General features: G+C 44.8%; 1 protein-coding gene across 2 annotated transcripts; it reads left to right on the top strand.

The window, feature by feature from the left end:
- The first annotated feature begins 5,297 nt into the window (after window positions 1-5,297).
- Window positions 5,298-24,200, top strand: Tmem231 (transmembrane protein 231). 2 transcript variants are annotated; one of them, XM_048437207.3, is made up of 7 exons: window positions 5,298-5,478; window positions 5,580-5,749; window positions 16,937-17,065; window positions 17,609-17,752; window positions 20,071-20,152; window positions 21,625-21,709; window positions 22,093-22,253. In XM_048437207.3, exons 1-7 carry the CDS (start codon window positions 5,340-5,342, stop codon window positions 22,109-22,111), a joined length of 768 nt encoding a protein of 255 aa, XP_048293164.1. In that variant the 5' UTR covers window positions 5,298-5,339; the 3' UTR covers window positions 22,112-22,253. The 2 variants fall into 2 exon arrangements, with proteins under 2 accessions (XP_048293164.1, XP_085537832.1); XM_085681706.2 differs by having other exon boundaries at window positions 5,300-5,478; window positions 21,625-21,729; window positions 22,085-24,200.
- The last annotated feature ends 1,005 nt before the right edge of the window (window positions 24,201-25,205 follow it).

Raw genomic sequence — 25,205 nt, forward strand, 5'->3', positions numbered from 1 at the left:
TACAGAAAGGGAGTGAGCGAGGAATAGAAAAGAAATCAGACTTAAAACTTCCGCTTCTCTTTATAAATCTGGTCACTGTGTCCTAGTCCAAGACACACACACACACACACACGTATATGTGTGTGTATCTATATCTATATAGATAGAAAGGGTGTGAGAGCTATGTACACTTCTCAGGGAGGTAGAGTCAGTGTTCGACTCACAGGCATGTCCCGACAGTTATGATGACCATCAATGCCTTTTTGTCTTATTTGCTCACATGATATCTGTTTTTTAGTTCATCCTTCTAATTGGCTTCTCTAATCTGCCATGATGTGCTTCCATGTGTTGGTCATTGCATTTGACTTTCTTGAACATTCCAAGGGCACTAGATACCTTCTGGAGTGGGGTGGAGAACTGAGGAGGAGGGACGGGAGGAGTGTAGGAAAGTAACAGACACAGCCAGACTTCAGCCAACCCACAAGACAGGCAGGATGTCTCCTGTAGCCCAGGAAAACCTTGAACTCAGGATGTCGCCAAGACTGGCCTCGAATTCCTAAGTATGTGGTACGTGCTCACATGCATGTGGATGCATGTGCCCATGGGGTGGTCAGAGTAGGATACTGAAGGCAGCAAGCAATGACAATTGTCCTAAGTGTCGTCATTTGACTTCAGACTCCATTTTACCTGTAGGGTGAAACAAAGTTCAAGTTTCCAAGCCCTAGGGGAGTTGGGAACTTTCCAATAGCTGACCTACTACATCCTTAAACAATAGAAATAATCTATCATGACCCTTAGTTCTCCAAAACATTATGGCTGCTCCTAACAAACGAAAGAACAAATGAATCTGATTGGTTGGACTGAAAAACTTACATTCGATATCTGTTGACATGATGGAACACACAAAGAAAGCCCCTAATCCCTGACTCCTGATTGGTGAAAACTGGAACGTTAGCTTGACCACAAATGTTTGTGCTTATAAATCCCACTTCTGCCCCTGCTTGGGACTGTCAGGAAAAGCAAGGCTCCCAAGTCTTTGTCCTTTGGCCCTAATTGATCAGCAACTCCACATAAGTAGTGATTTATTAAAATCCTCGTAACCCATAAGCATTGTCTCTCTTTTTTATTTTTCTTTTTTCTTTCTTTCATTTTTTTTTTGAGACAGGGTTTCTCTGTACTGTCCTGGAACTAGCTCTTATAGACCAGGCTGGCCTCGAACTCTCACAGAGATCTACCTGTCTCTGCCTCCTGAGTACTGGGTTTCAAGGCATGTGCCACCACTGCCTGGAGTCTCTCCCATTTCTTGTGGTGCACAACAGACTAGGTATAACAATATCAGGAATCCTTCCCTTCACTTTGTTCCCTTTGACAGGTTTTCTCATTGAATCTGGAGTTAAGCTAACAGCCATCAAGTCCCAGTCACCCTGAGGTTACAGGCACACATATCCTGACCCGGCTCTTTTTACATAGGTGCAGGATTTAGAACTGGGGTCATTGCCAGGCTGGGGTGGCGCATGCCTTTAATCCGGGCACTCGGGAGGCAGAGGCAAGTGGATCTCTGTTGAGTTTGAGGCCAGCCTGATCTACAAGAAATAGGTCCAGGACAGGTCTCCAAAGCTACAGAGAAACCCTGTCTCGAAAAACCAAGAAAAAAAAAAGCACAAACTCATATTTGTGCTATGACCCAACCAGGTTAATGAGATAGTCTTATATAGTCCAGGCTGGTCTTAAGCTTGCTATGTAGCCAAGATTGATTGGCCTTAAACTCCTGATCCTCCTGTTTCAGCCTTCCAAGCACTAGGGTTCCAGGCATCACTAGGAGTCCAGGCATGAGCCGCTACTTCCATCTAAAATATGCAGTTTGACTTCATTGTCTTTTGAGACAAACTGCAGAAACAGGAGAACATTCTAGTAACAGACACTGAAAAACCAGTGTTCAGTCATGAAAATGTGAAAATACCATGGCACACACAAAACTTTAGCACTTTAGCATGTAATATTTGATCCAGGCATGTTAATGCACACCTTCAATCCCAGCACTCAAGAGGCAGAGGCAGGTAGATCACTGTGAGTTCGAGGCCAGCTTGATCTGTAGGCATAATTTTCTGTCCTGAGAACGAACTCCCAAATAACCATACAGACTTATTATTAATTATAAATGCTTGGCCGATAATTTAGGCTTGTTTCTAACTAACTCTTATAATTTAAATTAACTAATTTTTATTAATTTACCTGCTGCCACATGGCTCATGGCTTGTTACCTCACCTATCTTGTACACGTCCTGCTTCCTCTGCTTCTGGCTGGTGATGCTGCCCTTCTTCATTCCAGTACTCTCTCCCTGTATGCTAGTGCCACCTAACTTCTTCCTGCCTAGCTATTGGCCATTTTCAAGACAGGGTGCCTGTCTCTGCGTAGCTCTGGCTGTCCTGGAACTCACTCTGTAGACCAGGCTGATCTTGAACTCACTGAGATCTGCCTGCCTCTGCCTCGTGTGCTAGAATTAAAGGTGTGTGTCACCACCATCCCGCTAGTTAGCTCTACTTCCTTTTCTTTTTTTTATTATTTAATGAGCTCTACATTTTTCTCTGCTCCCCTCCCTGCCTCTCCCCTGCCCCCGCTTCAATAGTCCCCCAATGTCCCCATGCTCCCAATTTACTCAGGAGATCCTGTCTTTTTCTACTTTCTACTGTCCATGTAGATTAGATCTATGTAAGTTTCTCTTAGGGTCCACATTGTTGTCTAAGTTCTCTGGGATTGTGGTTTGTAGGCTGGCTTTCTTTGCTTTATGTTTAAAAACCACTTATGAGTGAGTATATGTGATAATTGTCTTTCTGTGTCTGGGTTACCTCACTCAAAAGAATGTTTTCTAGTTTCATCCATTTTCCTGCAAAATTCAAGCTGTCGTTACTTTTCTCTGCTGTGTAGTACTCCATTGTGTAAATGTACCACATTTTCCTTATCCATTCTTCGGTTGAGGGGCATTTAGGTTGTTTCCAGGTTCTGGCTATGATAAACAAAGCTGCTATGAACATAGTTGAGCACGTGTCCTTGTGGCACGATTGAGCATCCTTTGGATATATACCCAAAAGTGGTATTACTGGGTCTTGAGGAAAGTTGCTTCCTAATTTTCTGAGTAATCACCACACTGACATCCAAAGGGGTTGTACCAGCTTGCATTCCCACCAGTAATGCAGAAGTGTTCACTTTTCCCCCCAACCTCTCCAGCTTAAGTTGTCATCAGTGTTTTTGATCTTGGCCATTCTTTCAGGTGTAAGATGGAATCTCAGAGTTGTTTTGATTTGCGTTTCTCTGATGACTAAGGATGTTGAACATTTTCTTAAGTGTCTTTCAGCCATTTTAGTTTCCTCTGTTGAAAGTTCTCTGTTTATGTCTGTACTCCATTTTTTATTAGATTATGTGATCTTTTGGTGTCCAATTTCTTGAGTTCTTTGAGTATTTTGGAGATCAGACCTCTGTCTGATGTGGGGTTAGTGAAGATCTTTTCCCATTGTAAAGGCTGTCATTTTGTCTTGTTGACTGTGTCCTTTGCTTTACAGAAGCTTTTTAGTTTCAGGAAGTCCCATCTATTAATTGTTTCTTTCAGTGTCTGTGCTGCTGGGGTTATATTTAGGAAGTGGTTCACTGTGCCAATGCGTTCAGGTGTACTTCCCACTTTCTCTTCTATAAGGTTCAGTGTGGCTAGCTTTGTGTTGAGGTCTTTGATCCATTTGGACTTGAGTTTTATACATGGTGATAAATATGGGTCTCTTTTCATTCTTCTACATGTTGATATCCAGTTATGCCAGCACCACTTTTCCATTTGATACTTTTTGCTTCTTTATCAAAGATCAGGTGTTTAAAGATGTGTGGATTGATATCCGGGTCTTCTGTTTGGTTCCATTGATCCTCCTGTCTGTTCTTATGCCAGTACCAGGGCTACACAGGAAAACCCGGTCTTGAAAAATGGAAAAAAAAATAAATAAGCCGGGCAGTAGTGGCGCATGCCTTTAATCCCAGCACTTGGGAGGCAGAGGCAGGCAGATCTCTGTGAGTTTGAGGCCATCCTGGTCTACAAGAGCTAATTCCAGGACAGGCTTCAAAGCCAGAAAGAAACCCTGTCTCAAAAAAAAAAAAAACCAAAATAAATAAATAAATAAATAAATAAACAAACAAAAGAAAACAAAAAACCAACTTTCTTCCACGTTGAAATATTGGTGGGAGCTGGAGAGATAGCTCAGTGGTTAAGAGCACTGTTTTTTCAAAGGATCTGGGTTCAATTACCAGCACCCACATGTCAGTTCACAAAAGTCTGTGACTCCAAGATCTGACACCCTCACACAGATAGATATACATGCAGGCAAAACACCAATGCACATTTATAAAAAAAAAAAAGAAATTAATAAGTATTCACCTAATCAATCAGCAAATGCTAACTTTGTGGAATATGATACCAACACTTATTATACCTAACTACACACATCAGAAGAAACCATGTAGTTAATTACTTCTAACATTTGAACAACCAGGGGATTCGTGTCTGTTTTCCGCCTTTCCTGCTATAGGGTATGGTAGAAACAGAACTCAATTTGAAGGCAAAAGTACCTGGCTGGCTACAGGGCTTTCGCCTTGTTATGTGAATGACTGGACTTCAGTATGAACTACATTGGAGTTTTTGTATTGAGACAAAGTCTGGTGTATCCCAGGCTGACCTCCAGCTCACAAAGTAGCCAAAGATGATCTCAGACTTCTGATCCTTCAGCCTCCATCTCACAGGGTATTACAGATGTGGGCCACTGTGCCTAGTTTAATGAGTGTTGGGGATGAACTTCAGGGCTTCCTGCAGGTAGGCTAGCCTTCTGCCAACTAAGCAACATCCACAGTCCACATGTTGTGCATTAACAAATGACCCGTGGGGAGATGTTTACCAAGTTAATTTCTTTTTTTTAAAGATTTATTTATTTATTATGTATACAATATTCCTTCCATGTATGCTTGCATGCCAGAAGAGGGCACCAGATCTCATTATAGATGGCTGTGAGCCACCATGTGGTTGCTGGGAATTGAACTCAGGACCTCTGGAAGAGCAGTCAGTGCTCTTAACCTCTGAGCCATCTCTCCAGCCCTACCAAGTTAATTTCTATGCACATCTGGTTTCATACAATTGTTGACACAGACTTCAATGAGTGGAAAAATAAGTGTTTTCTTGAATGGACCGCAGGCACCGCATAAAATGCATCTACTATCTAATCCAGTACAACCTCCCGCTAGCCCCACCCCTCCTTAAGTCCTGCGTGCTTGTGATTGGTTCGTCTGCCCGCCATCGGTTGCCGTGGAGACTCGGCGCTGCGGCCCTGCGCTCATGGCGCTGTACCAGCTCTTCTCCCATCCGGCCGAGCGTGGCTACCGCGCGGGGCTCTGCTCCAAGGCCGCTCTCTTCCTGCTGCTGGCCACCGCGCTCACCTACATCCCCCCTCTGCTGGTGGCCTTCCGGACCCACGGTGAGCCTGCCCGGGCTTGGAGAGACACTTGTGTCGGCGCGGCCCGCTGGCCCAGGCCGGCTCTCTAGACCTGGCTTCCCAACCCGCCTTGTCTCCCGCAGGGTTTTGGCTGAAGCGGAGCAGCTACGAGGAGCAGCCGAGCGTGCGCTTCCAGCACCAGGTGCTGCTCGTAGCCCTGCTGGGACCCGAACCCGGAGCCTTCCTCGCCTGGAGCACGTTCCCCACCTTCAACAGGCTGCAGGGAGTTCATTTACGCGTCCCGCTCGTGTCGGTGCGTGGTTCCCGCCGGGGCCCCTGGGGGACAAGATGGGGCGAGTTCCAGGGATCCCAGGTTGTGTCTTTTTGGGGGTTGGAGGGAGGTCTCATGTATCCCAGTTTGGTCCTAAACTATATAGCTCAAAGCGACCTTCAACATCTTATCCTCCGGCCTCTACCTTCCCAGTGTTGGGATTTCAGTTATGTAACGCTGTGCTCGAGATTATGGGGTGCTGGGAATCAAACCCAGGACTGTGCGCCACATTCCCAACCTCACAGCTTGGATCTCAAGGAGCCACAGCGGTTGGAAACAGTCTCTTTGGCCTGCGCTTGTTTAACTTTCCAGATAATAGGTGTGTTTTACTTAGCTGATCCATGAATCCCCAGAAAGTCAGTCATGCAGTCGGTGTGTTTGCCTGACAAGAGTGCAAATGCCAGGGCGCAGCCTGTCTCTGGTACTGGTCTCTTCTGAATGGGAAGGTGGCAGTGAAAGCCCCTTTAGGGACTGGAAGGCCGAGTTCTGTAAACTCCAGCAAGTACAGAAAGTGCCAGCATTTTTATGCAGACTGGACCTGGGTGGTAGGGGCGGGGCAAGCGCTGGTTGGTTGAGTACTCGGCTCGTGCTTTGGGGAAGCCATGCCATTCAGGGTTGGGCTCAGCCCCGCTCCACATCGCAGCTGTCCTCCGTGAAACTGAAGCATTTTACTGTCTGCCGGTTAATGTTTACTTTCGCAGAAGCCAAATGTTTCCTTACAGTCATCCCTTTCCTTTCGTATCCCGAAAATACTTTCCTTTGGACGCTTGGGACATCTGGCTTTCCTACTTTCAGACGAGGATCCTTTCAGACACTGGTATTGGCCTTATAAGGCTAACTTTTGTAGCTGATGGGGGAAAAATTCACTTTTCCGCCAACAGCTAAATAAGAACTTTAAAATATTAAAGTCTTGTTGGTCATGTGAATAGCAATACACAAACTCTAATTCAGAATACTTTGCTCTTTAATTTTTCCATATATATGTGTGTGTGTGTTTATTTATTTATTTATTTATTTATTTATTCTGTTCACAACCTGTAGGCTCATTGTTAGATATCAAAGAGGTACAGGTATATACATGACGAAAAGGAAAGCTTCACTGTGGTTGGTAATGTATCTACTTGTTGACCAACCTTATTAGTTTTAAGGCCTATAGATTATTTAATAACATGGGCAAGTGATAAACTTAATCGTTATTTGTTGGTAAAATTTTGTCTGTTTCTAACTTACACTTGTCATCCCAGCTGACGCAGGAGGATTGCCCCCTTCCCTGGGCTATGCAGTAAGCACAAACCCATTCTGTCTCAAAAAAAAAAAAATGACTATGGCATGTGAAGTCGGGAGGAGTCAGTTTTCTTTTTCCACCGTCTCAGTGGTTCAGCTCAGATTTTCAGGGTTGGCTGCAAGGGTCTTCCACTACTGAGCTATCTCACTACCCACCCTTACTCCTTGTTTTTTTTTTTTATTTGCCCCAGTTTTTTCACTATTAGAATTAATATTTGAATAACAAAATTTTGACTAAATCGTATACCTTTTTTATTCTCTTCAAGGTGGGTTGTTGTTATGTTGCCTGCAGCAATAAGTCCACTTCAGCCCCACAAGAAGCTGGACTTCAGGCATGGCCACGTGTCCAGACTTAAGTCATACATCTTTGAATGTCAATAGAAGCTTTCTGTTGAAATATTATGCACACAAAGACAACAAGGCAAGCAATAAAATAATTGTTAACTGCAGGGAAATTAAACATAAGAAAAAGCAAGGAAGGAAATGCAGTCAGCATTGTGAACAGGACTTGCATAGTCCTAGTTCCCACCCGGAATAATGACTCACCAAAGTATGGGTCTAGCCCAACTGAAGGGCTGAGAGAGGTATGTGTGTGACAGGGGCTGGTGGGAAGAGGGGGACTCAGGCTCCACCTTTCCTCGGGGAGTGTCAGTAGAGAACACTCGAAACAGAAATGGAGGTGCACCCAAACAAACGCTGGAAAGCGTTTCTTTTTTGTTTTTGTTTTTTTTTTTCGAGGCAGGGTTTCTCTGCAGCCTTGGAGCCTGTCCTGGAACTAGCTCTGTAGACCAGGCTGGCCTGGAATTCACAGAGATCCACCTGCCTCTGCCTCCCGAGTGCTGGGATTAAAGGCCTGGCCAGCCCTGGAAAGTGTTTTCTAAGTGCACTTATCAGGTAAATGGGTAAAAGTTTTTGCTTTGGAAATCATGTGGGTTTTTTTTGTAACACCACTAAACTCCTTTATTCTTTAAATGATTAAGTCTCTCCCCCATGCCACCAGCACCACTCCCTTTGGGTTTTTTGAGACTGTGTAGCTTGTAGCCCAGGGTGGCTTGGAACTGGGTTTGTAGCTGAGGATGACCTTAAAGACTTGGAACTCCTGTGCTTACCTGTGCCTGCCCAGTGCTGGGATTGCAGTCATGGGCCACCATGCCTGTTTTTACTACTTATTTACTTACTGTGGTTCTGGCGAGCCAACCTGGGGTCTCAAAATGGCTAGACAAGTGTTCTGCCCCTTGACCGACACTCCCAGCTCTCCATTCATTCATGATCCCTAAGGCAGGGCTTTGCAGTGTAGCCCAGGTTGGCCCTGAACTGGTGATCCTCCTGCCTTTTCTTACCAAGTACTTGATTACCAGCAAGGACCACCACACCTGGCTCCATTTTTCGTCTTGAGCTTCTAATGCAGTGGTTCTCATCCCTTCCTACACTGTGACCCTTTTAATACAGTCCCTCATGTTTCAGCAACCCTCAAATATAAAATTATTTTCATTGTTACTTCATAACTGTAACTTAGCTACTGTTATGAGCGGTATTATAGATATCTGATATGTCGCGACCCATAGGTTGAGAACCTGTGCTCTGATGCCCTAGAGAGGAGCAAGTGGGTGGGGCCAGAGCAAAGGCCCACCTGCCTTTCCTGTGGACTCACTGGACGGATTCATTTCCACACTTAAGAGAAAAAAAAGTGGAAACAATTTTTTTTTTTTTTTTTTTTTTTTTGAGACAGGGTTTCTCTGTGAAGCTTTGGAGCCTGTGCTGGAACTCACTCTATAGACCAAGTTGGCCTCAAACTCACAGAGATCTGCCTGCCTCTCCCTTTCGAGCGCTGGGATTAAAGGCATTCGCCACCACAGCCTGGAGTTTCTTCTCCAGGTATAAGAGTAACTCACTGGAGAATGCCTGCCTATGTTTGGGGCCCTGGAGTCAATACAAGCATATATATAACTTTAAACAAAATTAATCCTCGGTTTACTCTAACAGTGATATTTTGCTTGTTTGTCAGTTGCTGTTAGTCTGTTTTTGAGACAGGATCAAACTAACTCACTGTGTAAGCCTAGGCTGGCCTCAAACTCAAGATCTTCAGGTACTGGGCTCAGGCAAGTGCCACCACGCCTGGCAAACATGGTGTGTTTATGTCTTAAATTTTGGGGGGAAGGTTTTTTTTTCTTTCTTTTTCTTCTCTCTACATTTCCATTGTTCTCTTATGTACTTCTTGATATTTGAGTCTAAAAGCCAATGGGAAGTTAAAGTGATCACCAAGGCAGGATGAATATTGGGCTTCATGCTTTCTCTCTTTTTACCAACTCATTCACTACGACTGGCTGGTAGCTCAGTGGGCTGGAGTTGGCGTCTTATCTCTAGAACCAGAAGCTTTCCCTTGAGAGCGCTGCTCCTCATCTTCCTCCACTTCTGGGACTGGAGTCTAGTTTCAAACTGAAGGAGCCAAGATCAGTTCTCTTTAATGCTGGGAAGTAGAAAGTAGAAGAAGACAAGCTCTCCTGAGTAAATTGGGAGCATGGGGACCTTGGGGGAGGACTTAAGGGAGGGGGGAGAGACAGGGAGGGGGGGCAGAGACAAATGTAGGGCTCAATAAATATCAATTAAAAAATGGATAAAATTTTTTAAAAAGCTGTTAAATGTTTCAAAAAAAGAAAGCAGACAGACAGTAGCCTAGCGACGTGGATATAAGTGATGGAGGTAAAACTCCGTGTTGACTTACTAAGGCTTATCTCCTCACCCTATGTACCTGTACACAGGATAAGCCCTAGATTGTTAGATAGCATATCTAACATCCTTTCTATAGTGTTTGGCTTGTAATGAACAGTAAATGTTAACTACTAATTTTGAAAACAATATATAACCTTTATTCTCACAGTAATCCTGTGAGGTAGAGGCCATGCTGTCATTTTCCATATGAAGAAGTAGACACAAAAGGGGTCATTTGCCCTGGGCTTCATTTGAACAGTGTCCAGCTGAACATAATGATGCATGGCTCTACTGTCCACTACTCACAAGGCTGGGCAGGAGGATCACAAGTTCAACAAGCAAGTCTGGGTATCAATGCATAGCAAGATACAATCCCCCCAAATCCATATTTTATATGCTTAATCCTATTCAGTGAAATACTTTTGCTCTGAACATAGACCTATGCTGGCTTTACCCTTCACCATGTCTGAAAAACTGTCCAAGGAGTCAAGGAAGCCATAGTTTAGTTGGTTTTGGTTTTTTGAGACAGAGTTTTCTGTATAACAGTCTTGGCTGTCCTGGAACTCACTCTGTAAACCAGGCTGGTCTCAAATGCACAGAGATCCAGCTGCCTCTGGGTGGTGCATCCTGAGTCCTGGGATTAAAGGCCTGAGCCACCACCTCCCAGTTGGAAGCCCTGGTTTTTAGGTCAAGGTTTGACCAGCATTGGGAGTTGGCTTTGTAGTTGCTAATTTGGGAAAGTATTCAGAAGTCACAGCCTTGATTCTGCACTAGGCAGCTCACAGGGTCTCCAAAATCCCCGTTTTCGTTTTGTTTTGTTTTTGAACATTTTAAAGTCTGTTTTTTGGGGGGTAAGGGCGTTGTTTTTTAGGGTTTTGTTTTGGTTTTTCGACACAGGAATTCTCTATGTAGTCCTGGCTATCCTGCAACTTGCTTTGTAGAACTGTCTGGCCTCTAATTCACAGAGATCCACCTGCTTCTACATCCCGAATGCTGGGATTAAACGTGTAATAGCTGTGTGCTATCACCACCCAGCCTTTTTTTTCTTAATTTTAGATTTATTTTTATGTATATGAGTGCTTTTAAAAACCACAAAAACTGGGCTGGAGAGATGACTCTGAGATTAAGAGCACTGGCTGTTCTTCCGGAGGTCCTGAGTTCAATTTCCAGCAATCACATAGTAGCCCATTACCATTTGTAATGAGATCTGGTGCCCTCTTCTGGCCTGCAGGGTTACATGCAGGCAGAACACTATGCATAATAAATAAATAAAAGTCTTATCTCACACACACACACACACACACACACACACACACACACACACACACTGAGCCAGTTAACTGGCCAAGTAGAGAAAGGTGCTCACCACCAAGCCTGATAACTCATGTTTCATCCCTGGCACCCACACGGTTGAAGGAGATAACCGTCATGTAAGCTGTCCTCTGACTTCTGCTCATGTGCCACACACACACACAAATGTAATCTTTAAACTTTATTTATTTTTATTTTATGTGCATGAATGTCAGTGTAGGGATGCCAGATCCTCTGGAACTGGAGTTCCTGTGGGCTGCCATGTCATGTGGTTGCTGGGAATTGAACGCAGATCCTCTGGAAGAGCAGCCAGTGCTCTTAACCACCAAGCCATCTCTCCAACTCCATAAATATAATTTTTAAAGTTCCAAATTTTACATATGTTTCATAAAACAATGGTGTGGCTTAAGAATTTTCTTAAGTAGATACCAATCAGATTTTTTTTCTTTTTTATGTAGCCCAGGGTGGCCTCGAACTCATGATCCTCCTGCCCCTGCCTCCTTCAGCAAATCCTACCTGCATGCACCACCACAACTGGCGATACCAATCAGATTTTGGGAACTGAATTAAAATTATTGTGGAGGTATTAACTCATTCATGCTAGTCTATAAAAGTTAAAAATATATTTGGTTTATGTGAGTGGATGTTTTGCCCACATGTATGTCTGTACTGGGTATATGCTATGTCCTCAGAAGCCCGCAGTGGATCCCCTGGGACTGGAGTTACAGATAGTTGTGAGCCTCCATGTGGATGCTGGGAACTGAACTTGGGTCCTCTGGAAGAGCAGCCGTGCTTTAACAGCGGAGCTGTCTCTCCAGCCCTCCTGGATGACTACTTTTATCATTGTATCAGTCACTGTCGGGGTTTGAATGCTATGTCCTCCTTCAGCTCATGTTTGAACACTTGGTGCACGGTAGTTGTTGGTTTACTTTTTTGATTCTTTACTCTTACTCTTTTTGGCTCTTTGTGGGGGGGCACCACCCAACTCCCAAATAAGTCACACACATGGAGGCTTATTCTTTCTTATAAACTCCCAGCTTTTTTTTTTTTTAAAAAAATTGTTTCTTGCCAACTTTTCTTAACGTAAATTATCCCGACTACCTTTTGCCTCTGAGCTTTTTCCTTTTCTTACTTCTGTATAGCTTTCTTTCACTCTCAATCCATGGCTGACTGACTGGCTCCTGACGTCCTCCTCTCCTTGTTCTCTCGCTGCTCTTCCCAGATTTCTCCGTGTATTTCTCCTCTCTGCCTGCCAGCCCCATCTGTCCTTCTCCTTCCTCACTATTGGCCATTCAACTCTTTATTAGACCATCAAGTGTTTTAGACACGCAAAGAATCACAGCTTCACAGAATTAAACAAACGCAGCATAAACAAAAGTAACACACCTTAAAATAATATTCCCAACAGTGCCCAGTTGTTGGCGTTGTTTGGGAAGGTTGTAGAGCCTTTAAAATGTGAAGCCTTGCTGGCAGAAGTATGTCTTTGGAAGTCAACTTTGACTCATCCATATGCAAGGAACCTCTTCTTCCTCAGCCTTCCTCACTGTCCAGGTGCCCTGATGCCACCTACAGTCAGTACACAGACCCTTGGTTAGACTGGGTCACCCTCCACCCATGCCCCAGATGTCCTAGAGCTTCTACTGCCCGGGCGCCAGCAAGGTAGATCATCCCAAACACTTCCCGCACACAAATTCTAATTGGTCTTAATAATAAAAGCCTGGAGTCAGATGTCAGGGTAAATGTTGAAAAATCAGAGAAGGAGCCAGCACTAGAGGCACTAGAGAGACTTTTTCTTTCTTTCTTTCTTTCTTTTTTTTTTACCTCTACTGAATCCTTAAACCAAAGGGAGCAAGATCCTGTTTCCTTGAATCCTCAGACCGAATACCTTGAGCTCCTGTCTCCTCTTGTGAGATCCATCTGCCTCTGTTTCTCCAGTACTGGGGTTAAAGGTGTGTGCCACCACTGCCTGGTCTCTATGGCTGACTAGTGCGGCGAACTCCACACTCTGATCTTCAGGCAAGCTTTATTTGTTAAAGCACAAACAAGATATCACCACAACTTCCCATTTTTGTTAATTTTTACCCTCTTAATTCTCCTATTTTAACCTACTTCATTTTTCTTTGTGTCACTGGTGCCATTATGGATTCATTTGGCTTTTATTTATTTGGTACTCTTCCCAGTAGAATGCTACCTTCATGTGAGATGATGTTTCCTGCCCGGCATCTTTGGAATTTTGTTTTGGGGGGATGCTTTTGTTTTAATTTTGTTTTGTGTGTGTGTGTGTGTGTGTGTGTGTGTGTGTGTGTGTGTGTATACACCTATGTGGATACATGCACATGAGTGTTAGTACCTATGGAGACAAGAGGTCATTGGATTCCCTGGACCTAGAGTTACAGGTGGTTGTGAGGCCCCTAGTGCGAGTGCCGGGAACCAAACTCTGGTCCTCTGGAAGAGCAGCACACAGTGCTCTTAATTGATGAAGCAACTCTCCACCTCCCATGAGACCAAAACAGGATTCTGTTTGCAGTTAAGACAGTTAAGAATAAATTCCTCTGGGTGGTGGTGGTGCACACCTTTAATCCCAGCATTCAAGAGGCAGAGGCAGGCAGATCTCTGTGAATTCAAGACCAACCTGGTCTACTGAGCAAGTTCCAGGAGAGGCAAGGCTGTTACACAGAGAAACCCTGTCTCAAAGGAAAAAAAAAAAAGGTTCCTGTACAGGTTAAGATTTCTGTTTGTAATTAAATAGTTAAAGAAGAAGTTACTGTTTGCCCAAGCTAAGGTTTCTTTTTCTTTTTTTTTTCTTTATTTTCTTTTTGTTTTTTTGTGACAGGGTTTCTCTCTATCTTTGGACTTTTTCTCTTTTATAAAGATCTTTTTAATGTATAAGGCTCTGGAGAAACTGCTCAGAGGTTAAGAACACTTCCTGCTCTTCTGAAGGTCCTGAGTTCAATTCCCAGCAGCCACATGGTGGCTCACAGCCACCTGTAATGAGATCTGGTGCCCTTTGAGGAAGAGACCTGTCAGTCATCCTCATCAGCTTAGACCATGAAACCCGATATGGACGGGTTCAACAGAACTGCCATATATGGGCTGTCCGTGCATGCTTCAGCCAGGGCATAAATTCGATTCATTTTTTAATGTATACGAGTGCTCTATCTGCATGTCACCTTTATGCCAAAATAGTACATTGGATCCCACTATAGATGGCTGTGAGCCACTATATGGTTGCTGGGAATTGAACTCTGGACCTCTGGAAGAACAGCCAGCGCTCCTAACCTCTGAGACATCTCTCCAGCCCATTTTTGGTGTTGTTGTTCTGTTTTGTTTTGTTTCCTCAAGGTAGGGTTTCTTTGTATAACAGCCCTGACTGTCCTGAAACCTACTTTGTACACCAACCTGACATCAAACTCACAGAGATCTGACTGCTGGGAGTAAAGGCGTGCACCACCATGCCCCAGCTCCTTGCAGTTTCTCTAATAATGTATAACAGCCAACTCTGTCGACCCTGTAACACTTTATTTCTCCCATAAAAGGGACCTTAAGAGGCTAACAGGGGCTGCTCTCTAAAATCTCACCTTAGGGAGAAGCAGGTAGACCCGCTAGTCTCAGGGGTAGACCCGCTAGTCTCAGGAGTAGACCCGCTAGTCTCAGGGGTAGACCCACTAGTCTCAGGGGTAGACCCGCTAGTCTCAGGGGTAGACCCGCTAGTCTCAGGGGTAGACCCGCTAGTCCCAGGGACAAGCAGGTAGACCAGCTAGTCCCAGGGAGAAGCAGGTAGACCAGCTAGTCCCAGGGGCACCCAGCCCAAAATCACGCTTACTTTAATCAGGCAGTTGACTTGTTTTTCCTCTTCAAAGTCCTCAGGCTTAATGCAAATGGGGTATTGTATAGCCTAGGCTGGCCTCAAACTTGCTATGTAGCCGAGGATAACCTTCTCTCTCCACCTTCCAAGTGCTAGGATCATAGGTATATGCTCTTATTGTATGTAATGGTTTAAATAAATTGGTCCCCATAGGCCCATAGGATGTGGCACTATTAGGTGTGGCCTCGTTGGAGTAGGTATGGCTTTGTTGGAAGAAGTGGTCCCTGGGGGCAGGTTTGAGGTCTCATATGCTCACGCCATGCCCAGTGTGGCAGTTCACTTCCTGCTGCCTGCAGATCTGGATGTGGAACTCTCAGCTCCTTCTCTAGCACTTTGTCTGCCTGCATGCTACCGTGCTTGCCCCCATGATGAATGGACTAAACCTATGACTGTAAGTCAGACCCAATTAATGTTTTCCTTTATAAGAGTAGCTGTGGTCAAGGTGTCTCTTCACAGCAATAGGAACCTGAACTAGCACAGCTGTCTTCCTTATCTCAGCAGAAGTTACTCACAGAAGACCTGGCAGCCGCTCTCCCGTCCCATGTACCTTGGCTAATACATAAGTGCCTCCGTGACTCTATCAGCAGCCCTGGTAGCACAGTTGCCTCCTCCCCCTGGAAGCTGGCTAGCTAGGACAAGGACAGTAGATGGTACCAAGCCTAAGAAAAGGACATTGTTGCCCTGAGGGAAAGAAATCACTGCAGGGCTCCAAAAGCAGCGATCTTGACCCCCAACCCTGCTTACCGGAGAAACAAAAACTCTTCTTCACAGAGTGGTATTGATGGGAAACAAAATGAATGAGCTTAGCTTCAAAGCATAGATGCCTGTCAAGAACCCCTGGCAGAGGGGTCAGATCAGTGCTGTCCTTTCTGCTGGCCGCTGTGATCCCGCTGAGACTGGCGGAATCGGCTAGTGACTTATTTTTAACTGCTGTGGCGGATTTCTAGGCTATGACTTTTCTTATGCCCTCCTCTGAGTCTAGTCAAATATTTGTGGTCTCAGTATTGTATTGATCTTACTCAGCTCCCTTTTTTTATTTTATTGATTGATGCTAAAAGATGCACAAGGTGTAGAGCCTTGATGTGAATAATGAGTTGGCTAGTTGGACCTCGAGGATCTGAAGCGAAGGTTCTTGTGGTTTGAGGATATATAGGGGCTGGAGCGATGGCTCGGGGGTGAAGAGCATTGACTGCTCTTGCAGAGGACCTGGGTTCAGTTCCCAGCAACCACATGGCGGCTCACGGCCATCTGTAACACCACTTTCAGGACATCTTCCCGAAGTGCCCTTCTGGCCATTGTGTGTACTGGGCATACACTTAGTGCACAAACATATGTGCAGGCAAACATTTATAACCATAAAATAAAGATAAATCTTAAAGGAGTGTATAAATAGAGCTAGGTGGATTTCTGTAGAGTTGCTTGGTAAATGCATGGGGATTAGAATTAGATTTTGCTTTTCCATGTAAACAAGCTGACTTAGGGATGGAACTGTCACACAGTGGTAAAGCACTTGCCTAACATATAGCAAGCAGGTCCTAGGTTCAATCTTTTGCATTCTAGAGGAAGAACAAAAGGAATGGGAGGGAGGGAGGGGGAGGAAAGGGAAATCTCTCTCTGGGGGCTGGAGACGTGACTCCACGATTAAGAGTACAGACTGTTCTCGCAGAGGACCCGAGTTAAGTTCCAGCACCTTCATCGGGCAGCTCACAATCACCTTTAACTCAGGCTCTAGGGCATCCAGCGACACACACACATGTGCATATTCATAGTCACAGACACACATATACATAAATAAATAAAAAAATGCTTGTTTGTTTTTCGAGACAGGATTTCTCTGTGTAGCCCTGACTGTCCTGGAACTCATTCTGTAGACCAGGCTGACCACGAACTCAGAGAGCCGCCTGCCTCTGCCTCCTGAGTGCTGGGATTAAAGGTGTGCGCCACCGCCTGCCCACACATAACAATTCTTTAAAAAGTAAATCTTTGTTTGACCTTTGTAGACGATAGAAGAAGACAGGAACCAGGATGGGAAAATGGATGTGCTACATTTTAAACTTGAACTTCCCCTGCAAGCCACGGAGCATGTTTTCGGGGTGCAGCTTATGCTGACCTTCTCCTACCAATTGCACGTGAGTCAGTCATCTCTGAGTCCTCTCCTTTTCCTCCTTTCTGGGGACAACCACACCACAGATGGCTCTTGTGGAATATTGTTGGGGACTTAATTATGCAAATTGAATATTAAATTATTTTGAAATGTTTCAGTACCCCGATAATAAGTCTCTCTGTTGGTGCAGTAAGTCAGATCAGGCAGAATTAAAAGTCCAAGTTTAATGAGCAAAGCACCCTTGGGTAGTTCTTTGAAGAAAGCAGGAGAGAAATTATGCCAGGGATCTAGGTGCCAGGTCTTAAACACCCTGTAGGCGCGGTCTTGAGTAGCTCTTGGGGAGGAGCCAACCCTTGGTGGGCTTTGTAATGGGGGAATGAGACTGGAGCAGAGATTCCTAACATCATCTGATTAACTATTAATAGGTCAGAGGGTTCTGGGCAGAAAGGTTCCTGGGTGGACTAGCCCAGGTATGCCAGGCCTGTCAGCTTCCACTGCAGACAGGTGGCTGATGAAACCCCCAGGCTCTTCAGACTGGACAGTAACATCTCTCTTTCTATGGTTTCAGAGGATGTCAACCTTCGTGATGCAGAGCATGGCGTTTCTTCAGTCCTCCTTTGCTGTTCCCGGGTCACAGTTATATGTCAATGGTGACCTGAGGCTACAGCAGAAGCAGCCACTGAGCTACCGAGGCCTGGATATCAGATACAATGTAAGGATGCTTCTTGTGGTCTAGCTCTGGATATCAGCTACAATGTAAGGATGCTTCTTGTGGTCTAGCTCCTCCATTCCCACATTTACCATATCCTTTGAAGGAAGAGAAATTCAAGCTTAGAAATAGCATTTAGATTTCTATGTGTATTTTGAATAATGTGTGTATGTGCACCACAGATGTGCAGTGTTGGATCCAAGCCCAGGTTCTCTGGAAGAGCAAACAGTGTTCTTAACTGATGAACTTTTTTTTCTCCACCCCATCATGGATTCTTTCAAAATGTAGAAAGGGAGTTGGGGCACTGACTCAGTGGTTAGGAGCACTGTTCTTCCAGAGGACCCAGGTGGAAGCTTATGATTGCTTGTAATTCCATCTCTAGTGGATCCAACACTCTCTTCTGGCCTCCTTAGGTGCTTCACACACAAAGCACACAGAAACACACGCAGGCAAAACACATGCACATAAAAAAACAACAATTTTAAATGTATATATATAAAAGACACACCTTGGTTTATACCCTAAAAGAGGGGAAATGTTCTTATTGAGGAACTAAACTGCCATTTTCAGATACACATATTCCAAATGTTTTCTGTGTTAGTTTATTGTTTTCTGTGACCAAACACCTGAAAAAGCAACCTAAAGCAGGAGAGATTGATTTTGCTTAAAGTTTCAGAGGTTTTAGTCCAGTCTGGTGCGAGAGGGGACTAAAGAGCTCACTCCATGACCAGCAGGAAGCAAAGTAGAGCAGACAGGGGCCAGAGCAAGATGCAGCCCCCAGGATAAGTTCCTAGTGCCTTGCTTCCTCCAATCAGGCCCCATCTTCAGGAGCTCTACTCCCCAAACCACCCAACGTCTATTCACAGTTGACTCCATTGGCGGGCCAAACCATTGATCATGTCTGAGCCCTCATGTCTTAGCCTTCTCTGGAAATGCCTTACACCCAGAGGTGTGCTCTACTAAACTCCCAAGCATTGCTCAGGCCAAGCAATTTGACCATCAAGACTGACCGTCACATCTTCTAAATGATCTTGTAAAATGCCTATGTAAATACATTTAAAAAAATACGAGTCACCACTTACTGAGCAGGTGACATATGCCAGCCCAGAGTGAGAACGTTTACAGATTGGGTGTGGTGGCATGCCTGGCCTAGTTGTCCCCTGCTTGGAACACCGAAGTGGAAGGATCACTTGAAGCCAGGAATTTAAAAGACTAGCCTGGGTAACTGAGCAACACCCCATCTCAAACAGAAATTAAAAAAGAGAAAGAGAGAGAGGCTTGTATGTCACGTTTTAAATCTCCATAGTGTAAATGAGCAACGCCTCATGTCAAACAGAAATAAAAAAGGTTTATATAAGTCATGTTTTTCAGTCGCCATGCTGGCTTCCTGACAGGCTCAACCCTCAGCATTGTCTATCCAAGAGCCCTATGGCCATGGCACATGCCAACAGGACCAGGGGTGGAGGGGGCAAACCTAAAGCTACACAGTTAGCATAGCTCTTTTCCTAGAACAAAAAAAGGAGGAAAAGTGTTATTTTTATGTAAAAACCAATCTAGACCCAGAAAAAAACCTTTAGCCGTCTCCCAGCTCTGCGGCCTCTTGTCATTTCCTCGTTCCCCTTGCTGCATCCGGCCACACACGTGGGCCCTTCTGAACCCACAAAAGGCTCCTGCCTTTTGCTCTGTGTGTGTGTGTGTGTGTGTGTGTGTGTGTGTGTGTGTGATGACGCCTGTGGGAGGTGGACATTAGCCCTTATTTCTGTCACTGTAAAAGAATTTGTTCATCCCTGAAAAAAAAAAAAGCTCACCGAAAGAAGGCTGGAGAGAATTGAATTTCAGTTCCCAGCACCTGCATCCAGTTGCTTATGACCACCTGTAACTCTAACTCCAGGGGGATCCAATGCCCCTGGCTCCATGGGCACCTGTACCCCTCACACATACACACATAACTGTAAATAATAGAAATAAAACTCTAAAAATGGGGGGCTGGAGAGATGGCTCAGTGGTTAAGAGCATTGCCTGCTCTTCCAAAGGTCTTGAGTTCAATTCCCAGCAACCATATCGTGGCTCACAACCATCTGTAATGAGATCTGGTGCCCTCTCTGGCCTGCAGGCACACATGTAGGCAGATATTGAATGCATAATAAATGAATAAATATTTAAAAAAAAACTCTAAAAGTGATTCCTGAAACAATAGGTCACAAGAATAAGCGTGTGGTGCCTGGGCTTCAGGTGGTCTCCAGGATTGAGCCTGAGTATGCAGCAGGGTGGAAAGAAGAGGGGCTGGGGTGCTCATAGTTTGTCCTCCTGCCTTGCTCCAGGTGTCTGTGATCAATGGCACCAGTCCTTTTGCCCACGACTACGACCTCACTCGCATTGTTGCCGCCTATCAGGAGAGGAACGGTGAGTTACCAGTAGAGGCCACGGGGCCACGGCCCTCAGACTTCCCAGGTTGTGGGGTCCATGAAAACAGACAACTGGAATGCTTTTCGTGATGACAATCACAGACCCAGTGACAGCTCGGTGATGGGAGGTAGATGGGCTTGCCAGACCTTGTCCTTTGTGTCCTCTCTTCAAAGCCACGTCCCTTCCCACGTGCCGCCTCTCCTGTGGCCCAGCAGGTTAGTGATGGATCACTCTGCTTATTTACCCCATCACTGGCTTAGCTGGTTTCCTCTTATTCATGTGTATTTAAGCCTAGTTGATTTACCCCTCATAATACACCTATTTTAAAAATCCCAGTGACAATTTACTGTCCTCAATTTCCAGACAGCTGTGGATGGCACGTGTCAGGCAGTCCACATCTATAGCCTGACTACAGATAGTGTTTGTTCCCTGGAGGAGCATCCCCATGCTTGATGTAGCACTCCAACCTGGTTGGTGGTCTAACATTTTCACTAAAGGCATCAAATTGTTTCTTGGCAGCAAGACATTATAGAGGACACACACAAACATTGCCACGTGGAAGGCTCGCAACTCCAGTATTTCTGATAAAATCTGACGACCACTAGCCTGAAAATCAACTCTTTTCCTCTTTATTTCATCCACTCTTTGTCCATATATAAATAGTTTCATACAACTGTCATTTTTGGAGGCCGAGAGCTCTTGCCTAGTATGGCACAATACCCTGGGTTCAGTCGCCAGTACCACATAAAGCCTAAAGCATGGTAGCACACACACTTGCAGCCCCAGCCCTCAGCAGGCAGGTCACAAGTATCAGAAGTTCAAGGTCATCCTTGGCAACACAGCCAGTAGGAGGCCAACTTGAGTTACAGAGACTCTGTCAAAAAGAAAAAGAAAAGGAAAAGATAAAGAAGGAGCCAGTGGGATGTTTCAGTGGGTAAGAACATGTTAAAGAAAAAGAAAAAAGAAAAAAATTCTGCTACTTTTCCACCTTCCTGGGGTTCCCAGTAGCCATGGTAGGCAGCTCACAACTGCCTGTAACACCAACTCCAGGGAGTCCAACACATCTGGCCTCTACAGATACCCTCACACCGTACACACAAGTGTACACACAAACACATGCCCACAAATAAGTCTTAGAAACAGAAGAGGAACACTTTGGGATCCAAATTCATATTTATTTAACTGTATAATAAAAATATTTCCCCTACACAGCTATACCACTTGAATTGCTACTTTTTCTAGAAACATAGTATTTCCTCAGCTCTTCAGCAATGGTAGACCACAGAAATCCTTTGTTAGGTTTTGACATATCGTAGCAGAAGTATTTTGACAAGTATTTTAAATAATGTGTAAGCAACTTTGCACATTTAGTTGTTCTTTTTATTTCTTTGCATTTTGGAATGCAGAATATCCCCCTGTATTCAAAGTCTACTTAGATTTTGGTTTAATGAATAATGTTTGTGTTGCAGTTACCACTGTCCTGAGTGACTCCAACCCCATCTGGCTGGTGGGCAGGGCTGCCGAAGCACCTTTTATAATCAATGCTGTCATCCGGTATCCTGTGGAAGTCATTTCATATCCTTAATGCTCGCCCGTCAGTGCTGGCTCGTTCCCACTAAGAGAGGAAGGGTTCCTTAGCTATCCCAAGTAGGAACAGATGTGGGGTTCACAAGACAGGAAATTGCTGCTGCACTGTAGCCCCCACACAAATAACTGCTCTTCCCACAGGAAGGAAAAATCCATTTCCTGTTCCTGCTTCTTTCTAAGCAATTCTTCTGGGTCAGGATTATCCATATTTATAGATTAATAATCTCTGGTTATCCATTTTATCTTAAGAGTATTTGAAATATTCTTTGTATTTCCCATCTGACCTGAACTTTGGGGTTAACTGTTTCTTACATGTGTCGGTTGCTTCCTTAACGTTTTGTACTTACCAGCCAGGCTTCTGGGAAATGATTAAGTTTGCCTGGGTCCAGTATGTCAGCATCCTGCTCATCTTCATCTGGGTGTTTGAAAGAATCAAAATCTTCGTGTTTCAGAACCAAGTAGTGACCTCCATTCCTGTAGCCGTGCCCCAAGGAGAGCTGGGTAAAGAACACTTATCCTGAGAAGACCCCATCAGGAGACTCTGAGGGACCAGGGCATCCCTGTCTTCTGGGAACTGTCATTTTAGAACCTTTCTGCAAAGAGCCTGCTGGACACTTTCAGGCTTGCATGGTTTCCTCTCAGAAACGAAGACCGGTTCTCCCAACGTTACACTCCACAAGCCCTGTGCCTTCAAAGTACCCAGAAAAACCACAAGGACAAGTTTGTGGAAAGGATCACAGGGTTACGAGAGGCTATGAGTTTTGTTTTGTTTTGTTTTTTGTTTATGCTTTGACCTTGGATTTCAAGAGAAAATTGCAGTCAGCTCATGCATCTTTGAAAGAGTCTGGTCAAAGACTTTACCTTTTTTGAACTGGAATGCTGTGTGCACTCCTCCCACCAGTATAAGCTACTTTTTAGCTTCTTCGTGGCTCTCACAAGAAATATGCAAGTCTCTAGTACTTTCTACTCCTAGGTATCTACACAATGCCCATTCAGAACTTTGATTTCCAGAACTGAAGCCTTTGACTGGAGAACTGAAGGGGGCAGGGCAGAGCCTAAATACAAGAGTCCCAGAAACAGGCACGTGTGGTTGGGTAACTTAAGGGCAGGAGGACCAGACACCTGCCCTCGGGCTAATAGATGGGGGTCTGTCATCATCAGCTCGGCTGAACAGCCCTCTGTTCCTGCCCTACTGTGGCTGGCTCTATGCCCTGTTTCTTGCCCTCTGTCTGTGCCCCCCCGGGATGGCGGCTGAAGTCAGAAGTGCTGTTTCATTGGGTCTGTCCTCCCCACCCCCAGCAGCAGGGAAGGACGGCAGGCTTCTAACAACAGGTTCTTTCTCTCTGGCCCTCACCCAACAGTCTGGCCATTTGCCACTCCTCTTTGATGGCCTTCCCCCTTTCTGAAAGGATATGGACGGCAGAGGGGTTGGTGGTGGTGTTGGCCTCCATTGACTGACAACCGCAAGGTTTATTTGAAGGCTGAGCTGAAAACTCAGTTGCTTGCAGTTCTGTTGACTAAGGAACAGGGTACTCAGCAGAGGGGAGGCTTTGGGGAAGCAGGAGGAGCAGCAAGTAAAGAGGAGGCTAAGCGGAGCGTCTGACAGAGGGACAAGCAGCCAGCCAGGCAGCCCTCTCGTCTAAAGACGTATCTAAACGGAACATGGCCAGAACAAGCTTCTACTTTGCCTAGAAAGTTGTTATTTGGCCTCATTCTTGTGCTCAGCAAGTATTCAGTCTTAAAGGACAGGTGGCTCTGTTTATGACTCCACCATGCCATTAGCCCTGGAAGGACATACCTGCCCCTACTGCCCAGGCCTCATGTCTCACCCCCAACACGCTCCTAGGTTTATGTCTTAGTTTACCTTGGAGTCTCAGTTTTGATTTCCAGTGCTTTCTGGCAGACTGAGCAAAATAAGAGTTTTGAAAACAAAGCTTGTTTGAAATTTTCAAGCAGAAAAATTCCCTAGCACTGGTTTCTCACTTCACCTGTGCAGCTGTTTGTACGCCTGGTTGCTTGTTTCTGGAGATTTAAATGGAAAATAGTCTCTGATTTCAATTTCCCAAAGGTTATGAGAGGGTTAGGATGTAGCTCAGTTGGAAGAGCGCTTGCCTGATGTACACAGAGCCCTGGGTGCCATCCCCAGCATCATGTAAAAGCGTCATGGTGGCACAAATCTAATCCCAACACTCTGGAGGTAGAGGCAGAAGGATCAGAAATTCAAGACCATCCTTGAGTTAGAACCCAGCCCGGGATACTTGAGACCTCGTCTCAATAAAATAAGGAGATTGGGGTGGGGGGTGTGATCAGAATATATTATATGGAAGAAAAGAGAAGATTCAGAAAGATGAGCAAAGATATAGACTACTCTGCATTTTACTAAACTATTCTGTGCAAAATTTGTATAAAGAACTCAACGATGTTTTGTAAGTTTCTGATTAAAATGTCTGGAAAAGAAGTTTCCTGTGGCTTCTGAGAGGCAGGGGCCTTGGGTGGGGGAAATAGGGAGGGACAGGCTGCACATGATCGATTCTTCCACAACCACGCACTGGCAATGTTCTGTCTAAAGACCCTGGAGCTTTTGTTAGGTATTTGGCAAAAGTCTGCTAGGCCAACCCCAAGTAAAGGAGGGTTTTCTTTGGCATCCACCAGGCAAATGAAAGACACAGGCTGGAAAATTACAGCTGTGTTTGGTAAGTATCAGGTTATTTCCAGATCAGATGTTGGTGGGGTAGTTCTGGGCCTGAGTCATACAGAGGAAAAATCGTGGAAAATATACAGGATCACAATTGGGTTATAATTCAGCCAGAGCGTGAGCTAATTACCCACTGTGGGAAGAACAGGGCTCGGCTCTGACTTTGCCAGATGATTGGTTCAGCTCCTGTTTGAATAAGGGGAGGCCCAGGTTAACATCTTCTCCTCCCTTCTACTTCTTCATATCCATGCATTTGAAAGTAAGTTCTGTACATTTTTGACCAAGTAAATCCTGTTTACTGGAGAAAATGTGTAAATTACACAAACCTTAGTTTATTTATTTTTATTGAAACTGGGTCTTCTTATGTAACTCAGGGTGGTCTTACACTTCAACACTTCAAGCAATCCTTCTGCCTCAGTTTCTCAAGTGTTGGAATTACAGGAATGACCCACCAAGCCTCATGTTAGAATCTGGGTTTTTGGTTGGTTTTTGGTTTTTTTTTGTCTGTTTTTTTTTCCTTTTTTTTTTTTTTTTTTTTTTTTTTTTTTTTTTTTTGGTTTTTCAAGACAGGGTTTCTTTGTGTAGCCCTGGCTGTCCTGGTCTCTGTAGACCAAGCTGGCCTCCAACTCACAGAGATCCACCTGCCTCTGCTTCCCGAGTACTGGCATCAAAGGCGTGCACCACCATTGGGCTCAAACTTTAAATTTTTAAAGAAAATAACAGTCATCTAAATCCTTTACCCAGAAGCTAATTAGACTACAGTTTGGG

Source organism: Myodes glareolus, chromosome 22 (assembly GCF_982192425.1).
Source record: "Myodes glareolus chromosome 22, mMyoGla1.1, whole genome shotgun sequence".
Classification (NCBI taxonomy): Eukaryota; Metazoa; Chordata; class Mammalia; order Rodentia; family Cricetidae; genus Myodes; species Myodes glareolus.

Excerpts from the sequence above, each read along its gene's own strand:
- Tmem231 (XM_085681706.2), top strand. The coding sequence starts at position 5,340 with ATGGCGCTGTACCAGCTCTTCTCCCATCCGGCCGAGCGTGGCTACCGC. Across the intron at positions 17,753-20,070 it reads GCCTGGATATCAGATACAAT|GTGTCTGTGATCAATGGCAC; the intron begins GTAAGGATGCTT and ends GCCTTGCTCCAG. Across the intron at positions 21,730-22,084 it reads GTATCCTGTGGAAGTCATTT|CTTACCAGCCAGGCTTCTGG; the intron begins CATATCCTTAAT and ends TAACGTTTTGTA.